General features: G+C 39.7%; 1 protein-coding gene and 1 pseudogene across 2 annotated transcripts; both read left to right on the plus strand.

The window, feature by feature from the left end:
- Positions 1 to 22,129, plus strand: part of LOC137868503 (serine/threonine-protein kinase pim-3-like) — a 65,933-nt pseudogene that overhangs the window by 25,671 nt on the left and 18,133 nt on the right.
- On the plus strand, positions 8,206 to 19,593 carry LOC137868502 (E3 ubiquitin-protein ligase Mdm2-like). 2 transcript variants are annotated; one of them, XM_068705315.1, is made up of 12 exons: positions 8,206 to 8,257; positions 8,981 to 9,064; positions 10,591 to 10,708; positions 16,679 to 16,740; positions 16,875 to 16,949; positions 17,132 to 17,265; positions 17,384 to 17,433; positions 17,819 to 17,865; positions 18,166 to 18,259; positions 18,339 to 18,478; positions 18,585 to 18,716; positions 18,940 to 19,593. In XM_068705315.1, exons 3-12 carry the CDS (start codon positions 10,696 to 10,698, stop codon positions 19,255 to 19,257), a joined length of 1,065 nt encoding a protein of 354 aa, XP_068561416.1. In that variant the 5' UTR covers positions 8,206 to 8,257; positions 8,981 to 9,064; positions 10,591 to 10,695; the 3' UTR covers positions 19,258 to 19,593. The 2 variants fall into 2 exon arrangements, with proteins under 2 accessions (XP_068561416.1, XP_068561415.1); XM_068705314.1 differs by lacking the exons at positions 8,206 to 8,257; positions 8,981 to 9,064; positions 10,591 to 10,708 and having other exon boundaries at positions 16,487 to 16,740; positions 17,384 to 17,505.

A 22,129-nucleotide genomic window follows, 5' to 3' on the forward strand; every position in this document is an offset into this window, starting at 1 on the left:
CTGTGCATGAAGGTTCAAACTATTTACAAGATACACAAGTCTGTGCATGAAGACACAAGTGTGTGCATAAAGGTTCAAACTATTTACAATATACACAAGTCTGTGCATGAAGGTTCAAACTATTTACAAGATACACAAGTCTGTGCATGAAGACACAAGTGTGTGCATAAAGGTTCAAACTATTTACAATATACACAAGTCTGTGCATAAAGGTTCAAACTATTTACAATATACGCAAGTCTGTGCATGAAGTTTCAAACTATATACAATATACACAAGTGTGTGCATGAAGGTTCAAACTATTTACGATATACACAAGTGTGTTAAGAAGGTTCAAACTATTTACAATATAAACAAGTGTGTGCACAAAGGTTCAAACTATTTACAATTTACACAAGTGTATGCATGAAGGTTCAAAATATTTACAATATACACAAGTCTGTGCGTGAAGGTTCAAATTATTTACAATATACACAAGTCTGTGCGTGAAGGTTCAAACTATTTACAATATACACAAGTCTGTGCATGAAGGTTCAAACTATTTACAAGATACACAAGTCTGTGCATGAAGACACAAGTGTGTGCATAAAGGTTCAAACTATTTACAATATACACAAGTCTGTGCATGAAGGTTCAAACTATTTACAATATACACAAGTGTGTTAAGAAGGTTCAAACTATTTACAATATAAACAAGTGTGTGCACAAAGGTTCAAACTATTTACAATATACACAAGTGTGTGCATGAAGACACAAGTGTGTGCATGAAGGTTCAAACTATTTACAATATACACAAGTCAATGCATGAAGGTTCAAACTAATTACAATATACACAAGTCTGTGCATGAAGGTTCAAACTATTTACAAGATACACAAGTCTGTGCATGAAGGTTTAAACTATTTACAATATACACAAGTGTATGCATGAAGGTTCAAACAATTTACAATATACACAAGTGTGTTAAGAAGGTTCAAACTATTTACAATATAAACAAGTGTGTGCACAAAGGTTCAAACTATTTACAATATACACAAGTGTGTGCATGAAGACACAAGTGTGTGCATGAAGGTTCAAACTATTTACAATATACACAAGTCAATGCATGAAGGTTCAAACTAATTACAATATACACAAGTCTGTGCATGAAGGTTCAAACTATTTACAAGATACACAAGTCTGTGCATGAAGGTTTAAACTATTTACAATATACACAAGTGTATGCATGAAGGTTCAAACAATTTACAATATACACAAGAGTGCATGAAGGTTCAAACTATTTACAATATACACAAGTCTGTGCATAAAGGTTCAAACTATTTACAAGATACACAAGTCTGTGCATAAAGGTTCAAACTATTTACAATATACGCAAGTCTGTGCATGAAGTTTCAAACTATATACAATATACACAAGTGTGTGCATGAAGGTTCAAACTATTTACGATATACACAAGTGTGTTAAGAAGGTTCAAACTATTTACAATATAAACAAGTGTGTGCACAAAGGTTCAAACTATTTACAATTTACACAAGTGTATGCATGAAGGTTCAAAATATTTACAATATACACAAGTCTGTGCGTGAAGGTTCAAATTATTTACAATATACACAAGTCTGTGCGTGAAGGTTCAAACTATTTACAAGATACACAAGTCTGTGCATGAAGACACAAGTGTGTGCATAAAGGTTCAAACTATTTACAATATACACAAGTCTGTGCATAAAGGTTCAAACTATTTACAATATACACAAGTGTGTTAAGAAGGTTCAAACTATTTACAATATAAACAAGTGTGTGCACAAAGGTTCAAACTATTTACAATATACACAAGTGTGTGCATGAAGACACAAGTGTGTGCATGAAGGTTCAAACTATTTACAATACATACAAGTCAATGCATGAAGGTTCAAACTAATTACAATATACACAAGTCTGTGCATGAAGGTTCAAACAATTTACAATATACACAAGATACACAAGTGTGTGCACGAAGGTTCAAACTATTTACAATATACACAAGTGTGTTAAGATGGTTCAAACTATTTACAATATACACAAGTGTGTTAAGAAGGTTCAAACTATTTACAATATACACAAGTGTGTGCATGAAGACACAAGTGTGTGGATGAAGGTTCAAACTATTTACAATATACATAAGTGTGTGCACAAAAGTTCAAACTATTTACAATATACACAAGTGTCTGCCATAATTAAGTCAAGTACTTGACATAATCTGTCTGCCACTACAATCTAGTGATAATCAGTAAACAGCAAAGGTGGATACACATTTCTTAATAGCTCTTTATCAAGGATGAGTGGCTTTGCCCCAACTGAAACTTGAACCTGTGTGTGTGTGTGTGTGTGTGTGTGTGTGTGTGTGTGTGTGTGTGTGTGTGTGTGTGTGTGTGTGTGTGGCTAAGTGAGTATCCCAGAGTGTGTCCAACTACATTCCGCAGTGCCCTTTTGCCATCTTGGCTGTAAGTGCCCATATCCATATGTTTCTTCAGAAAATGGTAATGGTCCTTGAGTGTGTTCGGGAAGAGGCGTGGTAGTAGGAGATAGTGAAGGCCACGATGCAAGCCTTGAAGTTTCTTGAACCCGACTACCACCTCATCAATATCAAACATATATCTGAGAAAATGATGCGGATGCGACACCGTAGTGCAGTGCACGGGCACGTGCACATCCGCATGCATGAAATCCGTCAGTTGTTCATACATTTCAAATTTATCCAGGAGATTGGTTGTGTTTTCGGTGCCCACATCATAGAGCTCATCATCCATGTCCATCCTTCTTGCCGCTGACACAAATGCTCACAGCGTGTGTGAACCCGCCCCCGAAAATGCGAAAAAAATCCTCTTATTGAATGGGAGCCAATGGCAGCTATACCAAAGGAAAGAGCTAGAAACACCACAATCGGATAACATTAGCACTGGCATAAGACAAACACACACACAAAATTTCGTAAGTCTAGCACTAACTCCTCAAACGCTATTCATTATTTAAGGGTCAGTTAACGGTCACGAAACCCCTGTTACGTGACTATGCTGGCATGGGTAAGTGTGTGAAAAATTCATAACTCCACTCTGCTTACTCCAAATGACCTGCAATATAAACATATATATATATATATATATATATATATATATATATATATACACACACACACACACACATTAGGAACATGCGTTATATAATGTTTATTAATATTATTTATAGACACAAGCATTCAATACCAAACTATTAATACAGCACACTATGATCGTCAACTTGCTATGTTTTTTTTACATAGTTTGCAACATCAGCACAACTTTGTAATATTAATTTAGAAATAAGGATATTCAAAATGTGCTTAAATATTTTTTATTTCGAAGCACTGATATTTTAAAGAAACACGAATTAAGCAATGCAATGGTACTATTTCTGCACTGACTCAAAGAAGTGAGGGAGGAACACACTTTTCCTGACATTTGCGCTCCCCGGTTCACCTGTCCCCACCCCCCACTCGCCGCAGTCTATAAGTTTCTCCTTCCTGATGACAATCAGAAGGATCACGACGCATCAGCAGCAGGCCGCACAGGACAGAAACGCAACTGATGCCCAAGAAGGGTAAACAAATGACAACAAAGTAAGTAACATTACATAAAACTAAACCGTTAACCGTTTTAGTTGATATTTGTTCGGCTAAGCACATGTTTGCGGCCAAAATCTCACTCAATTGTATATTAGCATGGGATGGTTATGCTAACGTGACATAGCTTCCCGCCAGCATTGGACTATGTTGTCAGCATTTTCCAGATTATGGACTGCTAATAAAATATTTAAATAAAAGCTTTTTCACCTGCTACTTTACAGCCACCAGTAGCTATCATTAGCTTTTTATATTGAGTATCTCAAGTTACCATAACTTATTTTGTTCAATTACTCTTCCCAATGTGTTTGCATGCACCAGGTAACCAGGTTATTACATAGTTCTGCAGATCAGTAACAGACTTGAATTTCGAATATTTTTTATAATTACTTATCAAATTATTACTGATAGACGCTGCTGGCGGCGTGTGTGTGTGTGTGTGTGTGTGTGTGTGTGTGTGGGGGGGGGGTCGTGTCGGAGCCGAACTGCGCAGTGAGTTAGACAGAGAGCCTCTCAACGATGAACGGGTCTAAATGTAGAAACAGTCAGTTGGGCACTAGTGGAAACGGACTTAGTCTGCTTTGTTACTTTAAGTTTCAGTCGGACTTTGGTTGCAGCTATTTTAAATACGAGGACGCATCGTTTCGATTAAAGATCTTTGCTTTCATCCGCTCCATCTGTTCTGCAAGTGCTCACTCATGTAAGAAGCAGGCTAGAAACCCGTTTAGCGTTACCTGCACTGGTCTCTGAAATCCACTACCCTGTCCCCAGAAACCATACTTCTTGTTGACAGTCATGCCAGTTAAGAAGCCAGCTGACTGGAGAAAGCCACTGTAAGCTGATGAATTAAGTGCAGGTTAACACACTGACTAGAGCTTCTTGAACTTCACTCAAGCCAGTTTATTATCTCTATAACAAGTGTTTAAGTATGGAAGATTATTACTTTGAATAGGTTCAAGCATGGACTTGATTCACTTTATCTCCACAAGCTGTAAACATGAAGTTTTCTTGACTTAAATATAGCCAGGTTAACTGTAGAGCTGGTCACACCTCAAATGACAGATATTTCTATTAGAAGTTAAAAGTGATGGATCTCTAGGTAAATAGACGTCACATCAACTGTTCTGTGTTTAACCTCCTGCAGACAGAGTGCACCATCCACCAGGCTGAGCGCACGCTTAGATCGCCTGAGGAAGCATCACAATCAATGCTTATTCAGGCACATGGAATATGTAAAACACCAAATGCAGGTAATGATGGTGGGGCTCTTTAAAAAGTGATACAGTATTCATAGAACCAAGACTTGAACATCTGACCTTAAATTACAAAGACTTTTCAATGGGGCCTCCTGCACATTATGTTTTAGTTTTAGTAATAAAGAAAATGTGTGTATGAGTGTAGAGATCTGGCTCTTCAGCTCTTTGTGAACGTCTTGTTCTGAAGAAATGGTAATATGTGTTTGTCTCTGGTGTTTAGTCCTCAGGAAGTCCAAACCCAGAGAGGGAGACCTCATCAGCACCAAGCCTTCCATCTGAGCTACTGGAGTCTTCCAAGTGTTTGGTAAGTGTCAAACAAGTAGTGCTTTTAGTTTGTCCCATATGACAGCCTCCTGATAGGTTACTTTAACCTGGCCTTCATGGCTGGTATGTTATATATAGATGGAAATGCATATCTTCCCCCAAATTCTATATACTTTGCCTCTTTGACCTGAAAAACTCACACATTACATGACAGTGATTTAGCAGACGCTTTTATCCAAAGCGACTTCCAATTCAGATTCTATCACACCGTAGGCACAGCTACGGGAGACATTTCAGGGTGAAGTGTCTTGCTCAAGGACACATCAACATGCGACTGGTGGAGCAGGAGCCGGGGTTCAAACTGCCGATCCTCTGATTGAAGGACGGCCCTGCTCTCCACTTAGCCACAGTCACCACACCATGACTAAACTATGTGTTAATACAGCTCAATAGAAGTGTAATGAAACAAATACTTGAACAAATAATACATTTATATAAGAAACAAATTGAATTGGAAATTAAACATCAAACCCCATTCTTTAACAAACACATTTAAAAGTTTAATTAGCTCTCCATGACAGCTAGCTCTATCATGCACACTCTCCTCTACTCTCTCACACACACACACACACACACAAACTATCTCTATCTCTCGGTGTGTCTCTTTCTTTTTCTCTTTCTCTCCTTGATGCAAGCAGACCAGTTCATAGCAGTGAAACAATTAGAAAGGGCGAAGGGAGAGACAGAGAACTGCAATTTTTAATGTTGACACACTAAACACTTTTTCTATTTTTCTCTTTCTGAAACTCATTTTCTTGAGAAATGCGAATACATGTGTCCTCTGTATCTGCCTCTCTCCCTGCTGTTTTAGCCCTCAGGAAGTCCAAACAAAGATGGGGAGATCTCATCACTATCAGAACTTTCATCTGAGCCACTTGCAGCTTCCACGAGCTTGGTAAGTGTCAAAACAAACCCTTTGAACTGGTCCTGTCCCTAATGACAGGCCTCCTAATAGTTTACTTCACCCTGTTATTGTTACTTGCCAGTTACAATGCAAGTATCCACCCAGGTAATCAGAAATGATTACTTGCTGGCTGTACTGTAGAGTTGGAAGCTTCAAATCTTCAATCATAAAAGATGATAGGCAAATTCTAAATCAACATTTGAATTCTCCACTGCTTTTTTTTTTTTTGCATGTCTATTCATTCATTGTGTTAAAGCCCGACGGAACCGAATTCGGGTCCGCTGTAGCATTTACTGTCGAAAAAAGTCCATTTATGCATGTGTACAATTTATGAATATGAATATGAATATCCCCCAAAAAAATAAAAGATCTGGGTAAAACGTACAATCTAACACATTTTTACAAACTCCATTCTACACAACTATTATACGCAAATAAAAGATTTATCACAAAATCACGTATTTCTAGCCATAACTCGCTCTTTTTTGAGTTAGCATAACAAAGCTAACGGTTAGCATAGGCAACCGAGATAGCAAAAAGCACGAACATTCGACACAGATTCCAGAACTACCATTAGATCGTCTCTCCGGTAAACCCTCACAAAGCTGTGAGCAAACAAACACCAGAAACACAATGCGTAATATCCTTCAAAATCATCCAAAGCTTTTTCCCTTTTCGTTGTTCTGCTGTAAATCTCCCTTAATTCCGTCAACAATATTTCTACCTATTTCCGGTGCGTCGCTGAAATGTCCCCGTGTAGAAACAAGGGTCTGTCTAGCAAGGCGCCGTGGGGGGAAGGGATCGATTTCTGGCGATCTTTTGCGCAGGTTTCAGGTGACGCGCCACGGTGTGTTTGTTAAATAGCCAGGACTCAGACGCTTCTAAGGAGGGTCCATTGACTGAAATCGACCAACCATAGGCTGAGCTAGGAGACCTGGACTGGAAGCCAGATGAGAAAATCCCATGGATGACAGACATAAACAGGCTCAGAGAGGATCCAGGCTCTCTAAATGATGCCAAACTGCTGCATATGATAGATTGAACACTATTAGTCATAAAGAAAGTGAAATATATAATTATATACTATATAAAATTACAATGGAACAGCTGGAACAAAATTACATTTTGGTTGCCCTTGGCTGAAATCTCTGCACTCAAACCTCTCTAGCGCTTGAATGCTTCACTTTATCAAAGAAAACATTGTGCAGAGAGACTCTCAACCTATTGGGCTATGATCTGGGAGAGGTTTGAGCTTTCAACTACAACATTAAAAAAATATATCTTGTCAAAATTGGATTAATTTATAATCGGAGATAAAGAATTTCAATTTGTGCTGTGTTCCATCTTAATGTACTCTTAACCAGTAACATATATACTGATATTTACAAATCTGAACAAATCTCACAAGTGTTAGCTTTCTAAAATATAAAAACTATGAAAATACACCTTATATTTAGACGAAAATCACTCTCTTTACTATGGGTATGCAAAAATCGAGGAGAGGCCTACAAATAGGCATAGGGCTTAATAGGTTTTAAAGACGATAATTCTTGACAGTTGCAGATGAATATTAGGTAACGCCAATATTAGTAAGCTATTATACTATTTGTGGGCGGGTGGTAAGGCTGCACTGAATGTCCGTTTTTTTACATTCTAAGCTTTTATTGGGGTTTTTGAATGAAGCTTTGAATGTAGGTTGTCATATTTTAAGATGTTATCACCCTAGAATCATGGAAATGGGTTAGGGTTAGTAAATATGATTTAGTGTTTAAGTGGTAATATAAATGTAATTGAAGTTGCTGTCGGTTGACTGCATTGATAAGGTTATTTGGTAATGATGGTGGGGCTCTTTAAAAAGTGATACAGTATTCATAGAACCAAGACTTGAACATCTGACCTTAAATTACAAAGACTTTTCAATGGGGCCTCTTGCACATTATGTTTTAGTTTTAGTAATAAAGAAAATGTGTGTATGAGTGTAGAGATCTGGCTCTTCAGCTCTTTGTGAACGTCTTGTTCTGGAGAAATGGTAATATGTGTTTGTCTCTGGTGTTTAGTCCTCAGGAAGTCCAAACCCAGAGAGGGAGACCTCATCAGCACCAAGCCTTCCATCTGAGCTACTGGAGTCTTCCAAGTGTTTGGTAAGTGTCAAACAAGTAGTGCTTTTAGTTTGTCCCATATGACAGCCTCCTGATAGGTTACTTTAACCTGGCCTTCATGGCTGGTATGTTATATATAGATGGAAATGCATATCTTCCCCCAAATTCTATATACTTTGCCTCTTTGACCTGAAAAACTCACACATTACATGACAGTGATTTAGCAGACGCTTTTATCCAAAGCGACTTCCAATTCAGATTCTATCACACCGTAGGCACAGCTACGGGAGACATTTCAGGGTGAAGTGTCTTGCTCAAGGACACATCGACATGCGACTGGTGGAGCAGGAGCCAGGGTTCAAACTGCCGATCCTCTGATTGAAATAATACATTTATATAAGAAACAAATTGAATTGGAAATTAAACATCAAACCCCATTCTTTAACGAACACATTTAAAGGTTTAATTAGCTCTCCATGACAGCTAGCTCTATCATGCACACTCTCCTCTTCTCTCTCACACACACACACAAACTATCTCTATCTCTCGGTGTGTCTCTTTCTTTTTCTCTTTCTCTCCTTGATGCAAGCAGACCAGTTCATAGCAGTGAAACAATTAGAAAGGGCGAAGGGAGAGACAGAGAACTGCAATTTTTAATGTTGACACACTAAACACTTTTTCTATTTTTCTCTTTCTGAAACTCATTTTCTTGAGAAATGCGAATACATGTGTCCTCTGTATCTGCCTCTCTCCCTGCTGTTTTAGCCCTCAGGAAGTCCAAACAAAGATGGGGAGATCTCATCACTATCAGAACTTTCATCTGAGCCACTTGCAGCTTCCACGAGCTTGGTAAGTGTCAAACAAACCCTTTGAACTGGTCCTGTCCCTAATGACAGGCCTCCTAATAGTTTACTTCACCCTGTTATTGTTACTTGCCAGTTACAATGCAAGTATCCACCCAGGTAATCAGAAATGATTACTTGCTGGCTGTACTGTAGAGTTGGAAGCTTCAAATCTTCAATCATAAAAGATGATAGGCAAATTCTAAATCAACATTTGAATTCTCCACTGCTTTTTTTTTTTTTTTGCATGTCTATTCATTCATTGTGTTAAAGCCCGACGGACCCGAATTCGGGTCCGCTGTAGCATTTACCGTCGGAAAAAGTCCATTTATGCATGTGTACAATTTATGAATATGAATATGAATATCCCCCCAAAAAATAAAAGATCTGGGTAAAACGTACAATCTAACACATTTTTACAAACTACAAACTCCATTCTACACAACTATTATACGCAAATAAAAGATTTGCGTATAATCGAAAGCGAAAGCCTTAACTCCAAAAAATATGGATTGATGCACAATAGTTTGTTCAATAAAACATGTTCTTTTTTCAATCAATTTTGAGTTTTGGACTGGACAATTACAGAGATGAGGACTGCGTCACTCGCTGTGTGTGTGTGAGTGAGAAAGAAGGTGAAAGGTGTACTATTGCATTCAATGTTTCTGTAAGTTATTAATATTAGTAACTTGAGTGTCAACGTTATGAATGATGCTTAAAAGCTTCAAACTATTCAGTATAGCAAAAGAAAGTTAAAGGAACATTGCATGCAATAGTCCACCTTTTACCTTCCCTTCCCCTCTCTCTGTCACTCTCTCTCTCATTGACAGCAAGCACCACGGCACTCTGCACCTATTGTTATGTCATTTTGTGAACAAAAGTTATTTTCATTCAAGGAAGTTCATTTAATAAAAAGGACTACCTCATTTCATTTGATGAATCACTTCATTCAATGACAATTTTGTTTGAGAAATACATTTTTTGGGTGATGACGACATAAGCAGATGACAGACATTCTGAGCTTCATCCGTAAACCTCAAACAAATGTCAAAAAATGACATTGGGTAGAGCCCCAGCTATATGTGCAGCTACAATGAGATTGCACTATATTTGAGTTGTGGGTGTTTTGAGACAAAATAATTCATTAGTGGTTGTGTGCAAGCTATATGCATTCACCAAACCTAACATTTGGCTACAATGTCTACACCTGGGCAGCGCCTCACATTTTACTTTGCCATTGTTACTAATGGGAAAATCTACTGCATTTGGAACTTGCAGCATGTATCTACTCTTGATATCTGCTTGTTTGCAGCCCATTCACTTTTTTATAATGTACAGTTTGTATCAGAATGAGTTAGGTTGTCATATTTTCATCACATGGGAAAAAAATGGCAAACATGGTCCCAACCATACATTCACCGCTGTGTTGTTATCATGTACCTTTACTTAAAACTACAAGGGTTTCATATCCTTCTTCAATGTATAACAGTAACTACTGCCAGTGCTTTATATTGTTTTGTTTTTCCCTTATAGGAAACAAGCCTGGACTTTGAGAGCAACACAGAGATATTATCCCCTGAAAGTCCATCCTCTGGTGTTGGTGATGACCCAGACGTTCCACCTCTGGGGACCTTCAAGATGATGACAAAAGGTTGGACATTGAATTATTATTGAAATGAACATTTCATTAACATTGAAATAAGGAATTCTTCAACTCAAAATGCAGAGAAATCCACTGAAGGGAACATTAACGACACAACCAAATCTTACTTCTTAGTTTCTTCTGCCATTGTCTTCTCTTCACTTGAGCAATCTGGAAAGAATAAAGTTTGGAGAAACACGGTCAAAGCAGAAAGATTGTCTGTGATAGAAAACCGATTCAGTCATGGTGGTTATCACACCCTTACCTAACTCTGACCCGATATGCTTCATGAATCAGCAACCTCCTCTAACACCAACAACAACAAATGATTACGCTAATTGCAGAGAGGTGTCACACTTTTTTTCATTCAATTTCCATTAAAAGTAACGGAGGTAAACACAGAGAGAGAGGGACCTGCTTTTACCGTGTCTGAAGATGAGTGTCGACAGGCCAGAGGTGGGCCGTTCTGAGAAGCTTTACCAAACCCCATACTCTGATTGGCTGAGCAGCTCAGGGGGGGCAACGTGACCCCCAAAGTGAGCCCGCTGTAATCATGGAAATTTAAAGAACAAACAATGATGAGATAACGTAAATGTTAATATTCTTATCACTTTCATTATTTCCCCCCATGTTTTAGGGATGCTAGAGGTTTTGACTTGAGTTGTTTTGACCAGAAATAGATTAGCAACCATTTTTCTCAAGCATTTCCATTTGTTGGGCATACTTGTTGATCATTATCAGAGAAAAGACAGATGTGATAGATTGTTTTCGTTCTGACGTTATTTCATGTCTCTTCATACCTTTATCCTTCCCCTCTCTTCCATGCCATCATACTTTTCCTCTCTCGCCATCCTGCACACTCCTTTTCACATTTTCATCGTTCCCTCTCCAGTCCATGTAGATGGAAAGATGGCCTTGTTGATATTGTAGTATGAAACCGGAAAAAAAATCTTTGCATTTCATTTTTTTGTACTTTCTCCGACACTCTTAGACACTCCCAGGTCAGGTGGTGGTCTCTTCAACTCAGAGTGTCAGGTTTCACAGATCATCCAGTCAGAGTTGGTCTTCAATACAACCCCACTCCTGTCCTCTTTCTTTTCTTGATAGCCTAGAGCCTAGAGTTACGCTCACCAAACCCGTAAGGCACGTGACTATGCTGCCATGGGCAAGTGTGTGACAAATTCATACCTGCTCTCTGAAACGTTTATTGAGGATCAATCGTACATTCGTTAACTAGACATGGGCTATCTAGACATTCTAAATGTTTAGAATGCACATTTCTAGTCACTCTGAACAATCACAGCGACTCAATCAAGAGTGAAATCGACCAGCAATTTCACCTCTGTTGTGACTTCCTGGGCACCACCGCTTTTACGGGTGACAGGTTCCCTGAAAGTGACACGCTGGACGTAGAAGGGTTCTTTACGGGGCAGACACCCTCGCTCTGCTCTATAAGACAAGCTTCCACGCGAAGCACGCAGTAGGACTTTTGACAGACAGCAGTTTGATTCTGCTGTTCCTAGCTCTGGCCAGCAGAGGGCACTCTAGGACCTCTCTTAGAAAATGTCACAGGCCCTTTGAGCAAACTCAAGCTACAGCAGGGACCTCTGACCTCCCATTTGTAGCCACATATCCCCCGTCTACTGTTGAACTTGTCAAGAGTGATTAGGACGTACATTTAAAATGTTTACTTGTATGCATCTCAATCTGTATATTCTTTGTACTTTTAATAGTTTATCAGGTAACTCCTCGTCTCCACCTCAATCCCTATATTTTATGTATTTGTAATAGTTTCATCAGATGTCACTGTGTTTTTACTTCAGAAGATGTTAGACTGCTCCATTAGCCTGCTGGCCTCCAAAATCCCGCTATCACGGGGTTCCTCCACCGCCTCCTCATCGTGCTCATGTTCTGGACTCAAGTCCATCTCCGTGTGCATGGGGACGGCAGGGTTCGAGGCTCTCAACTGCGCCAGATGCATCACCGTCACCTGATATTTGGCTGCCTTTTGTTGTAGCTCCCGAGCACCACGGTCCAGCTCGAGGTGGCCTTTCATTTTTCAGATGGTGGGGCATGGCCGCACATACTTTCTGACAGAGAGGGCAAGCGTGAACCATCTTTGTGCGAGTCATATCTAGAAAAAAGAAAAGGAAGGAAAAAGAGCCATTTAGATACGGTATTTCATCATGCAATTCGGGGAGAGGCAAACTGTTTGCCTGTTATCTGCTGCTGCTGCCTGCTGAAATGGCGTGGAACCGCCCCGCCCTGAAGTAGAGGAATTGGGGGGCAGTCGCTCCAGCCTTGAAGGCATTCATTCCCCCATGCTCCTCAGTAAATTGCTCAGTATGGCCATCTGTAGGGTTTTTGCTTAGCCTCCAGAACACACCCTTGCTATCAAATCATTCATGCCCACATGACAGCCATGCCATAGGAACAAGCTAAAGCCACCAAACTTGACACACACCTGCTCTGGCTTCATACTAACACGCACACCAAGTTTCAGGAGAATTGCACCACGTGACCCAGCACTATGTGTAGCGTGCACAGAATGACGTCACACAGGCTCAATCTGGTGCTACACATTCAATGAAAGTGCTCTGTAACATACAAAAATATACATTTAGGTGTACAGTCGCTCCACAGCGCGTTCTACTTCTATCCTGTACAGAGATTCTCATCCTCGCGAGACTTCAGTGTGGCTCTCCGTCACAGACACTGCTTATGTCGCAACACTGACACCTACTGGCGATCCACTGGATCTACTGCCTAACATGTAGCTGATGATAAATAACGCTGTACCCTCAATTTTAACTACAATTAACACTTCCTCCTCATAAACACATAGGAAACATAGTAAACTCTCTTAACTTACATTACACCCAAACAATTATTGTACTTTCTGAACGACATATGACTTGTTGTGCCACATATACACCATCTGGGCCTCTTCATCATATATGATGCAGTCTATGACAGCCATGCTGATTCAGCATTCCAAGTATTGTTCTTTGAATCTTTATTCCACTATTTCTTCCGTCGCGCTTGAAACTCTTCTTCTTCAGTTTGTAAGCTACAGAAACCGTTCAACTATGTAAATGTTCAGCTTTTTCAGCTCATGTGTGCTATGTGTCTTCATATTTCCAATCTTTCAACTTTTTGAATTATTAACTTGTTCAACTTTCAAATCCTTCTACTTCCTCATACTTTCAGCTACAGACACCATTTAAACTTTTGAATGTTGAGAAAACCCTGATCAATGATTGTATGTTATAATCATTTTGATATCTTTTACACTTTTTGAACTGTAGCAATTTAGCTTTTATGTGTTTTTCAGTCCTTTTCTGCTTTTATAATGGCTGTGTATTGCGCAGCTTAGAGTGCGTGATGTCACCGCTAGAGTGAAGAGGACCTTGAGATTCCTGTGAAAAAAATATTTGTCTTTTGCGACTGACTCCTCAATTTTCACTCTTCATGCATAATTTTTGGATGGAAACGTAGCTAATCTTGTCCTTGTCGTAGACAAATGACTGTGGAACACATTTGGAACAAAAGCCTTTAATTGCCTTTAATTGAGAGGAAAACCAACTTTCTCCTCCATAGACCCCAATGTTAAAACGTACTTCAAAAAAGTCTTGCACAGACAACCGTACCCCATTTCTAAATCGCCATTGAAGCCACTTTTTTTTACACTACAGATCCAATTTTCGCATGATCTGTTCTTCAAGTCATCCTCCCTCTCCACTATTAATATTGGAAGAATAGGGGCTATGGTTATGGGGGTTTGTGTTTTCCAGTCTTTTTCTCATGAAAAGGCTGCCAGGCTGACAGGTGTTCGTGCTTGAACTAATTACTGATGTTTATAAACACACAGACTCATAGACTCTCCAACCGCTGCGTCGTCACCATGGGAACCAGTAACACACACACACACACACACACACACACTCTCTCTCTCTCTCTCTCTCTCTCTCTCTCTCTGTCTGTCTGTCTGTCTGTCTCTCTCTACACACTCAGTCCATCTGACTGTCTGTCTGCCTGTCTCTCTCTACACACTCAGTCCATCTGTCTGTCTGTCTGTCTGTCTCTCTCTACACACTCAGTCCATCTGTCTGTCTGTCTGTCTGCTTGTCTCTCTCTACACACTCAGTCCGTCTGTCTGTCTGCCTGTCTGTCTCTCTCTACACACTCAGTCTGTCTGTCTGTCTGCCTGTCTCTGTCTACACACTCAGTCCATCTGTCTGTCTGTTTGTCTGTCTGTCTGTCTCTCTCTACACACTCAGTCCATCTGTCTGTCTGTCTGCCTGTCTCTCTCTCTCCCTTTCTGTGAACGAATCCTGTTATTTAATAACTTCTGTTTGTGTGTTTCATACATTCTGATTCTGTGTCCTCTCCTCCTCTCTCCCCCACCCAGCCCAACTCTTTCAAAATAAAAGCCCCATGGATTAACTGTATTTAAACATTAAGTTCAAAATTAGGCTTTTTTGTTGAAATAATTAATGCTCTTACTAATACTGCGACAACTACTACTACTGCTGCTGCTAATATTTCTAGTATTACTACTACTACTACTGCTAATACTACTACTACTTCAACTACAACTTTTGCTGTTGCTACTACTACTACTACTACTATTACTGCTACTATCAATATTATTACTACCACTACTGCTATTCCTACCACTACAATTACTTATACTACAACTGCTACTACTACTACTGCTATTCATGCTACTACCAGTACTAATACTACTACAGCTATTAGTACGACTGCTATAGTACTACTACAACTACTACTACGACTACTACTACTGTTATATTAAATACTACGACCACTACTACAGCTATTACCACGACAACTGATACTACTACTTCTACTACTTCTTCTAATTACTAATACTACTATTAATAATACTTCTACTACAACTTCTACTACTCCTACTACTACAAATATCACTACTGCTACTACTAGTACTTATTCTAATGCTACTAGTACTTCTACTAATGATAATACTTCTACTTCAACTACAACTTCTACTACTACTACTAATACAAATATCACTACTGCTGACATTTTTAAGCCACAGAAACCGTTAAAATATCAAAATGTTCAGCTCTTTCAGGAGAGGGTGATATGACTTCATATTTGTAATTTTTAAACTATTTATAATATTAAGCTTTTTGCAATTTGTTTTGAATGGTGTTGTACACTTTGCTTTTGCTTATATGTGTATTGGTTTTGTCTATACGTTACTGTCTATCTATGAATTTGAATTCTATTTTTATTTGAAATTTTGTAATTTTTAGGCAGCCTTCAAATATCTGGCCGGGGACAGCAGATGAAACTAGCCTCTCTGGCTAACTCTGGCTCACTTACAGTTTTACTGTTGATTGGTGTGCATTGTCCCTGCAAAATAAATAAACAAATAAAACAAATGAATGTATGTTCGGACAAGGACTTCAAAGTTAATGGCAAGAAGCCACCCCAACATATGGTTTTTGATTTCATTTTATTTCATCTCATTAAAGCTCCATAGCATGACCTAAACTGTATACTGTTTTCCAAAATATGTATTGTTCATGTGGTGTTGTAGTTTACAAAATAGTGACTGCTCCAGTTTTCTGCACCCAGGAATAGTACATATTGAAGACAAGCGTTATTGACCCATTTGGCCACAAGAGGGAGTACACCTTTAAGTGAGCACTTCTGTCAGGCTTGAACTAGTGCAGGGAACATACATATGTTTTAATTATCACCACAGGTATAGAGATGTTTTCCTCTGTTTTTCACATGATATGTGTTAGCTACAGTAGCTTACAGCAGAAACCTAAATAGACTTCAATTCATAATTTGTCATCCGTACACTTTGTAGCGCATCATTAGGTTCTATATTTGGTGTTTTCCATCGTACTGTCGTGCTCATACGGATATTAAATAGTATTCTAAGAGGTACTAACTACCGGTTTGTGTCTTTATGATCAGAAACAATCAGCGTCACGATGTCAGCTGATCAGGAGCTCAACACGGACACGGCTGAGCAACTGGTGAGAGAAACTAGTTAACTCACTTCTTTACTGGTTAACTGGTTGTTTCAGGGTTTGAATTAACTTTAGCCTGTGTGTGTGTGTGTGTGTGTGTGTGTGTGTGTGTGTGTGTGTGTGTGTGTGTGTGTGTTTAGGTGAGACCAAAGGTAGAGTTCCAGACTTTGCTGCAAGATGCAGGAGCTACAAAAGAAGTTTTTACCATGAAGGAGGTAAAAAAAAAAAAAGGACCGCATTTATGAACGGAAAGTTAAAAAAGTACTCGTCTAAATCCAGTTTCCTGCACTTTTGAACGCTTCGTTGAGCGTGATGGGGGACATCGGGAGCTGGTGTTCTGCACAGTCGGGTGTTTTGCACGTCTCCCATGATGCATCTGTGATGGTCTGTCTCGCAGGTGATATTCTACCTGGGTCAGTACATCATCCAGAAGCAGCTGTACGACCAGAAGCAGCAGCACATCGTCCACTGCTCCCAGGATGCACTGGGGCGGGTGCTGGGAGTCGACAGCTTCTCTGTTAAAGAGCCGCGGTGAGAAATAGACGCACACAGAACAGGAAGTAGATGATTAACTGTCTGTTTGGATTCATATACGTGTAATAAAAGTACAGTATGATGTACATGTATTTGGTGTGTTTGTGTTCTCCAGAGCTCTGTTTGCTATGATCACCAAGAACCTGGTGGCCGTGAAGAACCAAGGTAGGACCGATTCTTTTCTCTCTGGTCGGATCCAACATGTCTCCACAGTCTTCAGACTTCAGTTAGAGCCGAGTGAGTTTACAAACCGCCGCTCATCGCGTCCACGAGAGGCCTGAAGAGAGTCTGCCCCTCTGCTCCTCATACTCTAATAACAAGCTACAGACTTTGCACAAATCTCACATGAATGTCCTTATTGTTTCACATGAATAGTTCTAAACAGGATCATGAACTTTATATGTGAGGCGTGTGCTAATTCATCCCCAAACTTAACCATGACCATCCCACTGCTCCTGAGAATGAAGTTTGAAGAGTGGACATTTGGATTCAGCTCTATTCTTCCACTTCAACTCTTTGATGCTGAAGATTTTCTCTCTTTCTTTCTCAGAGTCGCCGCCGAGCTCGAGTGAACCTCAGACAGACAGAGGGACAGAGGTAAGACTAATAATAATAATATCATAATAATGCAGCCACGTTGTGTTGCACCAAATTCAAAAGAGCCTCTCAGACATCATTGTGTTGGTTTGTTTTGAGCGTCTTACACTTTTGGGTAAGAAAAGCTTAATGAAGTACTTTTAATGCTGACTTTAGTAGAAGACAATAAGACTTTAAGAACATGTCGCACACAGTGTCCTACAGGCTTTCAAATGGACAACATTCACACTTCTCTTCAGGGTTATTTTAAAAGATCACTAAAAGTGAGACTGAATTTGTGTTGTTTTTTTTTGCTTTTAGGAGGCAGCTTCAGAAAGTCGCTCTTCATCACCAGACAGGAGAGGAAGGAGGAGGAGGAGGAGGAGCTGGAGGAGCTGCAGGAGCAGTGATCCAGGTGAGTTTCTCCTCCCGCCTCCTCGTTATTGCTCATGAACACAGAACCTGTGATGTTGAACTCTGCTTCGTCTCTTCAGGGCCCTCGGACAGTTTAGAGGAGGAGGAGGAGGAGGGGGAGTCAGGGGAGGAAGAGGAAGGGGAAGGAAGGAAGAGGAGGCGGTGGTCCGACAGTGTTCTGGACAGACACAGCAGCCAATCGTCAGACTCTCACAGCACAGTGAGTATCACACACACACACACACACACACACACACACACACACACACACACACTGTTATTTAGCTGATGTTGTGTTTGTTTATAACGCAGTGTGTGTGTTTTAGTCCGGGAGGTCGGAAGTCACGGTTGCGGCCTCGGACTCAGAAAGCGACAACTTCAGCGTGGAGTTTGAGGTGGAGTCCATCGACTCTGACGACTACAGAGAAGACAACGCCTCTCTGTCTGCAGACGACCAGGTACACACACACACACACACACACACACACACACACACACACACACACACACACACCGTCCTCTGTCTGCAGACGACCAGGTACACACACACACACACACACACACACACACACACCGTCCTCTGTCTGCAGATGACCAGGTACACACACACACACACACACACACACAGACACCGTCCTCTGTCTGCAGATGACCAGGTACACACACTCCTTCTCCTCACAGCAGACACTCTGGACCCCCGACTCCCAGTCCTCCTCCTCCATGGACTCCCAGGAGCTTCTCCCCCCCTCCCCCCCTACTCCTCACCCCGTGGTCCCCCAGCTGGACCGCAGCGTTGCGGCGGAGTGGCGGCTGCCGGACTCGTGCCTGAACCCCTGTCTCATCTGTCAGTCCCGGCCGAAGAACGGCTGCATCGTCCACGGCCGGACGGGACACCTGATGTCCTGCTACGTCTGCGCCCGCAAGCTGAAGAAGAGGAACAAGCTGTGTCCCGTCTGCAGGCTGCCCATCCAGTCGGTCATCCTCACCTACCTCAGCTGAGACCCCCGGTCTGTCCTCAGCTGAGACCCCCTCACCTCCCTACACATCCCAGTGACCACAGAATTACATTGAATATTTACCAAATTAAGAAGGAAGTTGAGTTTCTGTCCTCAGGCACACGTTTGCACTTTCTGTCTCTCTGAGTCTCTTTTTCTAAAAGCTCGTATGGCTACCAACATCCTCTGTTATTTATTACATGTTTATTTAAGATGCTCATGTATATTTAAGCAGAGACTTTTCTAGGAGCTCTTTAAATAATAAGATGAATATATGAGAGCTGTAATATGTTCTTGTTATAGATTTGCTGTGAATTAAATAAAGTTTAACATCTGTTAACTTGGACTGACTTTTGCTTTATCACTTTATTTATATATATATATATTTATATTTATGTATAAATCTATATTTATATATAAATCTATATATATATATATATCTATATCTATATATCTATAGATATATATCTATATATAGATATATGTATATCTATATAGATATATATATATTTATATAGATATAGATCTATATATAGATAAAGTGATATAGATATATATATATAGATATATATCTATATTCTATATATCTATCTATATTCTATATATCTATATATATCTGTATAGATATATATCTATCTATATTCTATATATCTATATAGCTATATCTATCTATATTCTATATATCTATATAGCTATATCTATCTATATTATATATATCTATATAGATATATACAGTGCTGTGAAAAAGTATATGCCCCCTTCCTGGTTTCTTATTTTTTTGCATATTTGTCACACTTAAATGTTTCAGATCATCAAAATTGTTTTAATATTAGACAAAGATAACCCGAGTAAATACAAAATGCAGTTTTCAAATGATGATTTCATTTATTAAGGGAGAAAAGCTATCCAAACCTACTTGGCCCTGTGTGAAAAAGTAATTGCCCCCCTTGATAAATCAAGAATGAACTGTGATTTTTTGGAAAGCTGAGTTCAATTTCACTATCCACACCCAGGCCTGATTACTGCCAGACCTGTTGAATCAAGAAATCACTTAAATAGAACCTGTCTGACAAAGTGAAGTCGGCTAAAAGATCTCAAAAAGCAACACATCATGCTGATGATGTTGTAAAGAAATTCAAGAACAGATGAGAAACAAAGTAACTGACATGACTCAGTCTGGAAAGACCCCAGAACAACATCTGAAGAACTGCAGGCCTCAGTCTCCTCAGTTAAGATCAGTGTTCATGATTCAACAATAAGAAACACACTGGGCACAAATAGCATCATGGGACAGTTCCATGGCGAAAGCCACTGCTGAGCAAAAAGAACACAAAGGCTCGTCTCACATTTGCCAAAAAACATGTTGATGATCCCCGAGACTTTTGGGCAAATATTCTGTGGACTGACGAGACAAAAGTTGAACTTTTTGGAAGGTGTGCGTCCCGTTACATCTGGCGTAAAACTGACACAGCATTTCATAAAAACAACATCATAGCAACAGTCACACATGGTGGTGGTAGTGTGATGGTCTGGGGCTGCTTTGCAACTGCAGGATCTGGACGACTTTCCATAATTGATGGAACCATGAGTTCTGCTCTCTACCAGAACATCCTGAAAGAGAATGTCCGGCCATCAGTTCGTGACCTCAAACTCAAGCGCACTTAAGTTATGCAGCAGGACAATGATCCAAAACACACCAGCAAGTCCACCTCTGAATGGCTCAACAAAAGCAAAATGAAGGTTTTGGAGTGGCCTAGTCAAAGTCTGGACTTAAATCTGATTGAGATGCTGTGGCGTGAGCTTCAACAAGCTGTTTCTGATCGAAAACCATCCAATGTGGCTGAATTAAAACAATTCTGCAAAGAAGAGTGGGCCAAAATTCTTCCACAGCAATGTGAAAGACTCATTGTCAGTTATCGCAAACGCTGGATTGCAATTGTTGCCGCCAAGGGTGACAAAACCAGTTATCAGGTTTAGGGGGCAATTACTTTTTCACATAGGGCCAAGTAGGTTTGGATAGCTTTTCTCCCTTAATAAATTAAATCATCATTTAAAAACTGCATTTTGTCTTTACTCGGGTTATCTTTGTCTAATATTAAAATTTGTTTGATGATCTGAAACATTTAAGTGTGACAAATATGCAAAAAAATAAAAAACCAGGAAGGGGGCAAATACTTTTTATAGCACTGTAGATCTATATAAACATATGTATCTATATAGATATATATTTATATATATATATATAGATATATATCTATATATATATAGATATATATCTCTATAATGATATATATATATATATATATATATATATATATATATATAAAACCAGTTGCTCTTCAGTCCACAGCAAGCCTATCCCCGATACAAAAACGGGACCATATGCGTGAACTGTATTAGCTCATACATAATACAATAATACCACTGGATTATGGGCCACCCGGTGTAGTAAAAATGCTGTACAATTGGAGACAAGTGCTAGAAACATAGTGAGAGATTCAACGAATTGGCCTAGCCCAGTGCCTTGGGATTTAAGATGGAAAAGGGGCTACCAGTTATGGACAGAGGTATGTGGGGAAACAGAACTGTCGTGGATACAGCCAAAAGCACATAATCCACACAGCGACATTATCTTTAGAGAAGATACTGTGACCCTCACCAACAGATGGAAATTTAAAATAGGGTTTGGAAACTGTATCCCTATCTGCATGAACAGAAAATCATATGAATTAACAAACTTGAGTTTGATCCAGGGCATATTCTTTGCGGCAGGAGAAGGCCTGAAAATTGCAGGCTCTGCTATTGTAGATACAGTGGACGGTACACTAAGTGTGGCAACCAATGGGATGTTATCAATTGCAAAAAATGCAGCCATC

The sequence above is a fragment of the Cebidichthys violaceus genome, unplaced genomic scaffold (genome assembly GCF_023349555.1).
Source record: "Cebidichthys violaceus isolate CVI_PGR_0920_01 unplaced genomic scaffold, fCebVio1.0.p SCAF_114, whole genome shotgun sequence".
NCBI lineage: Eukaryota > Metazoa > Chordata > Actinopteri > Perciformes > Stichaeidae > Cebidichthys > Cebidichthys violaceus.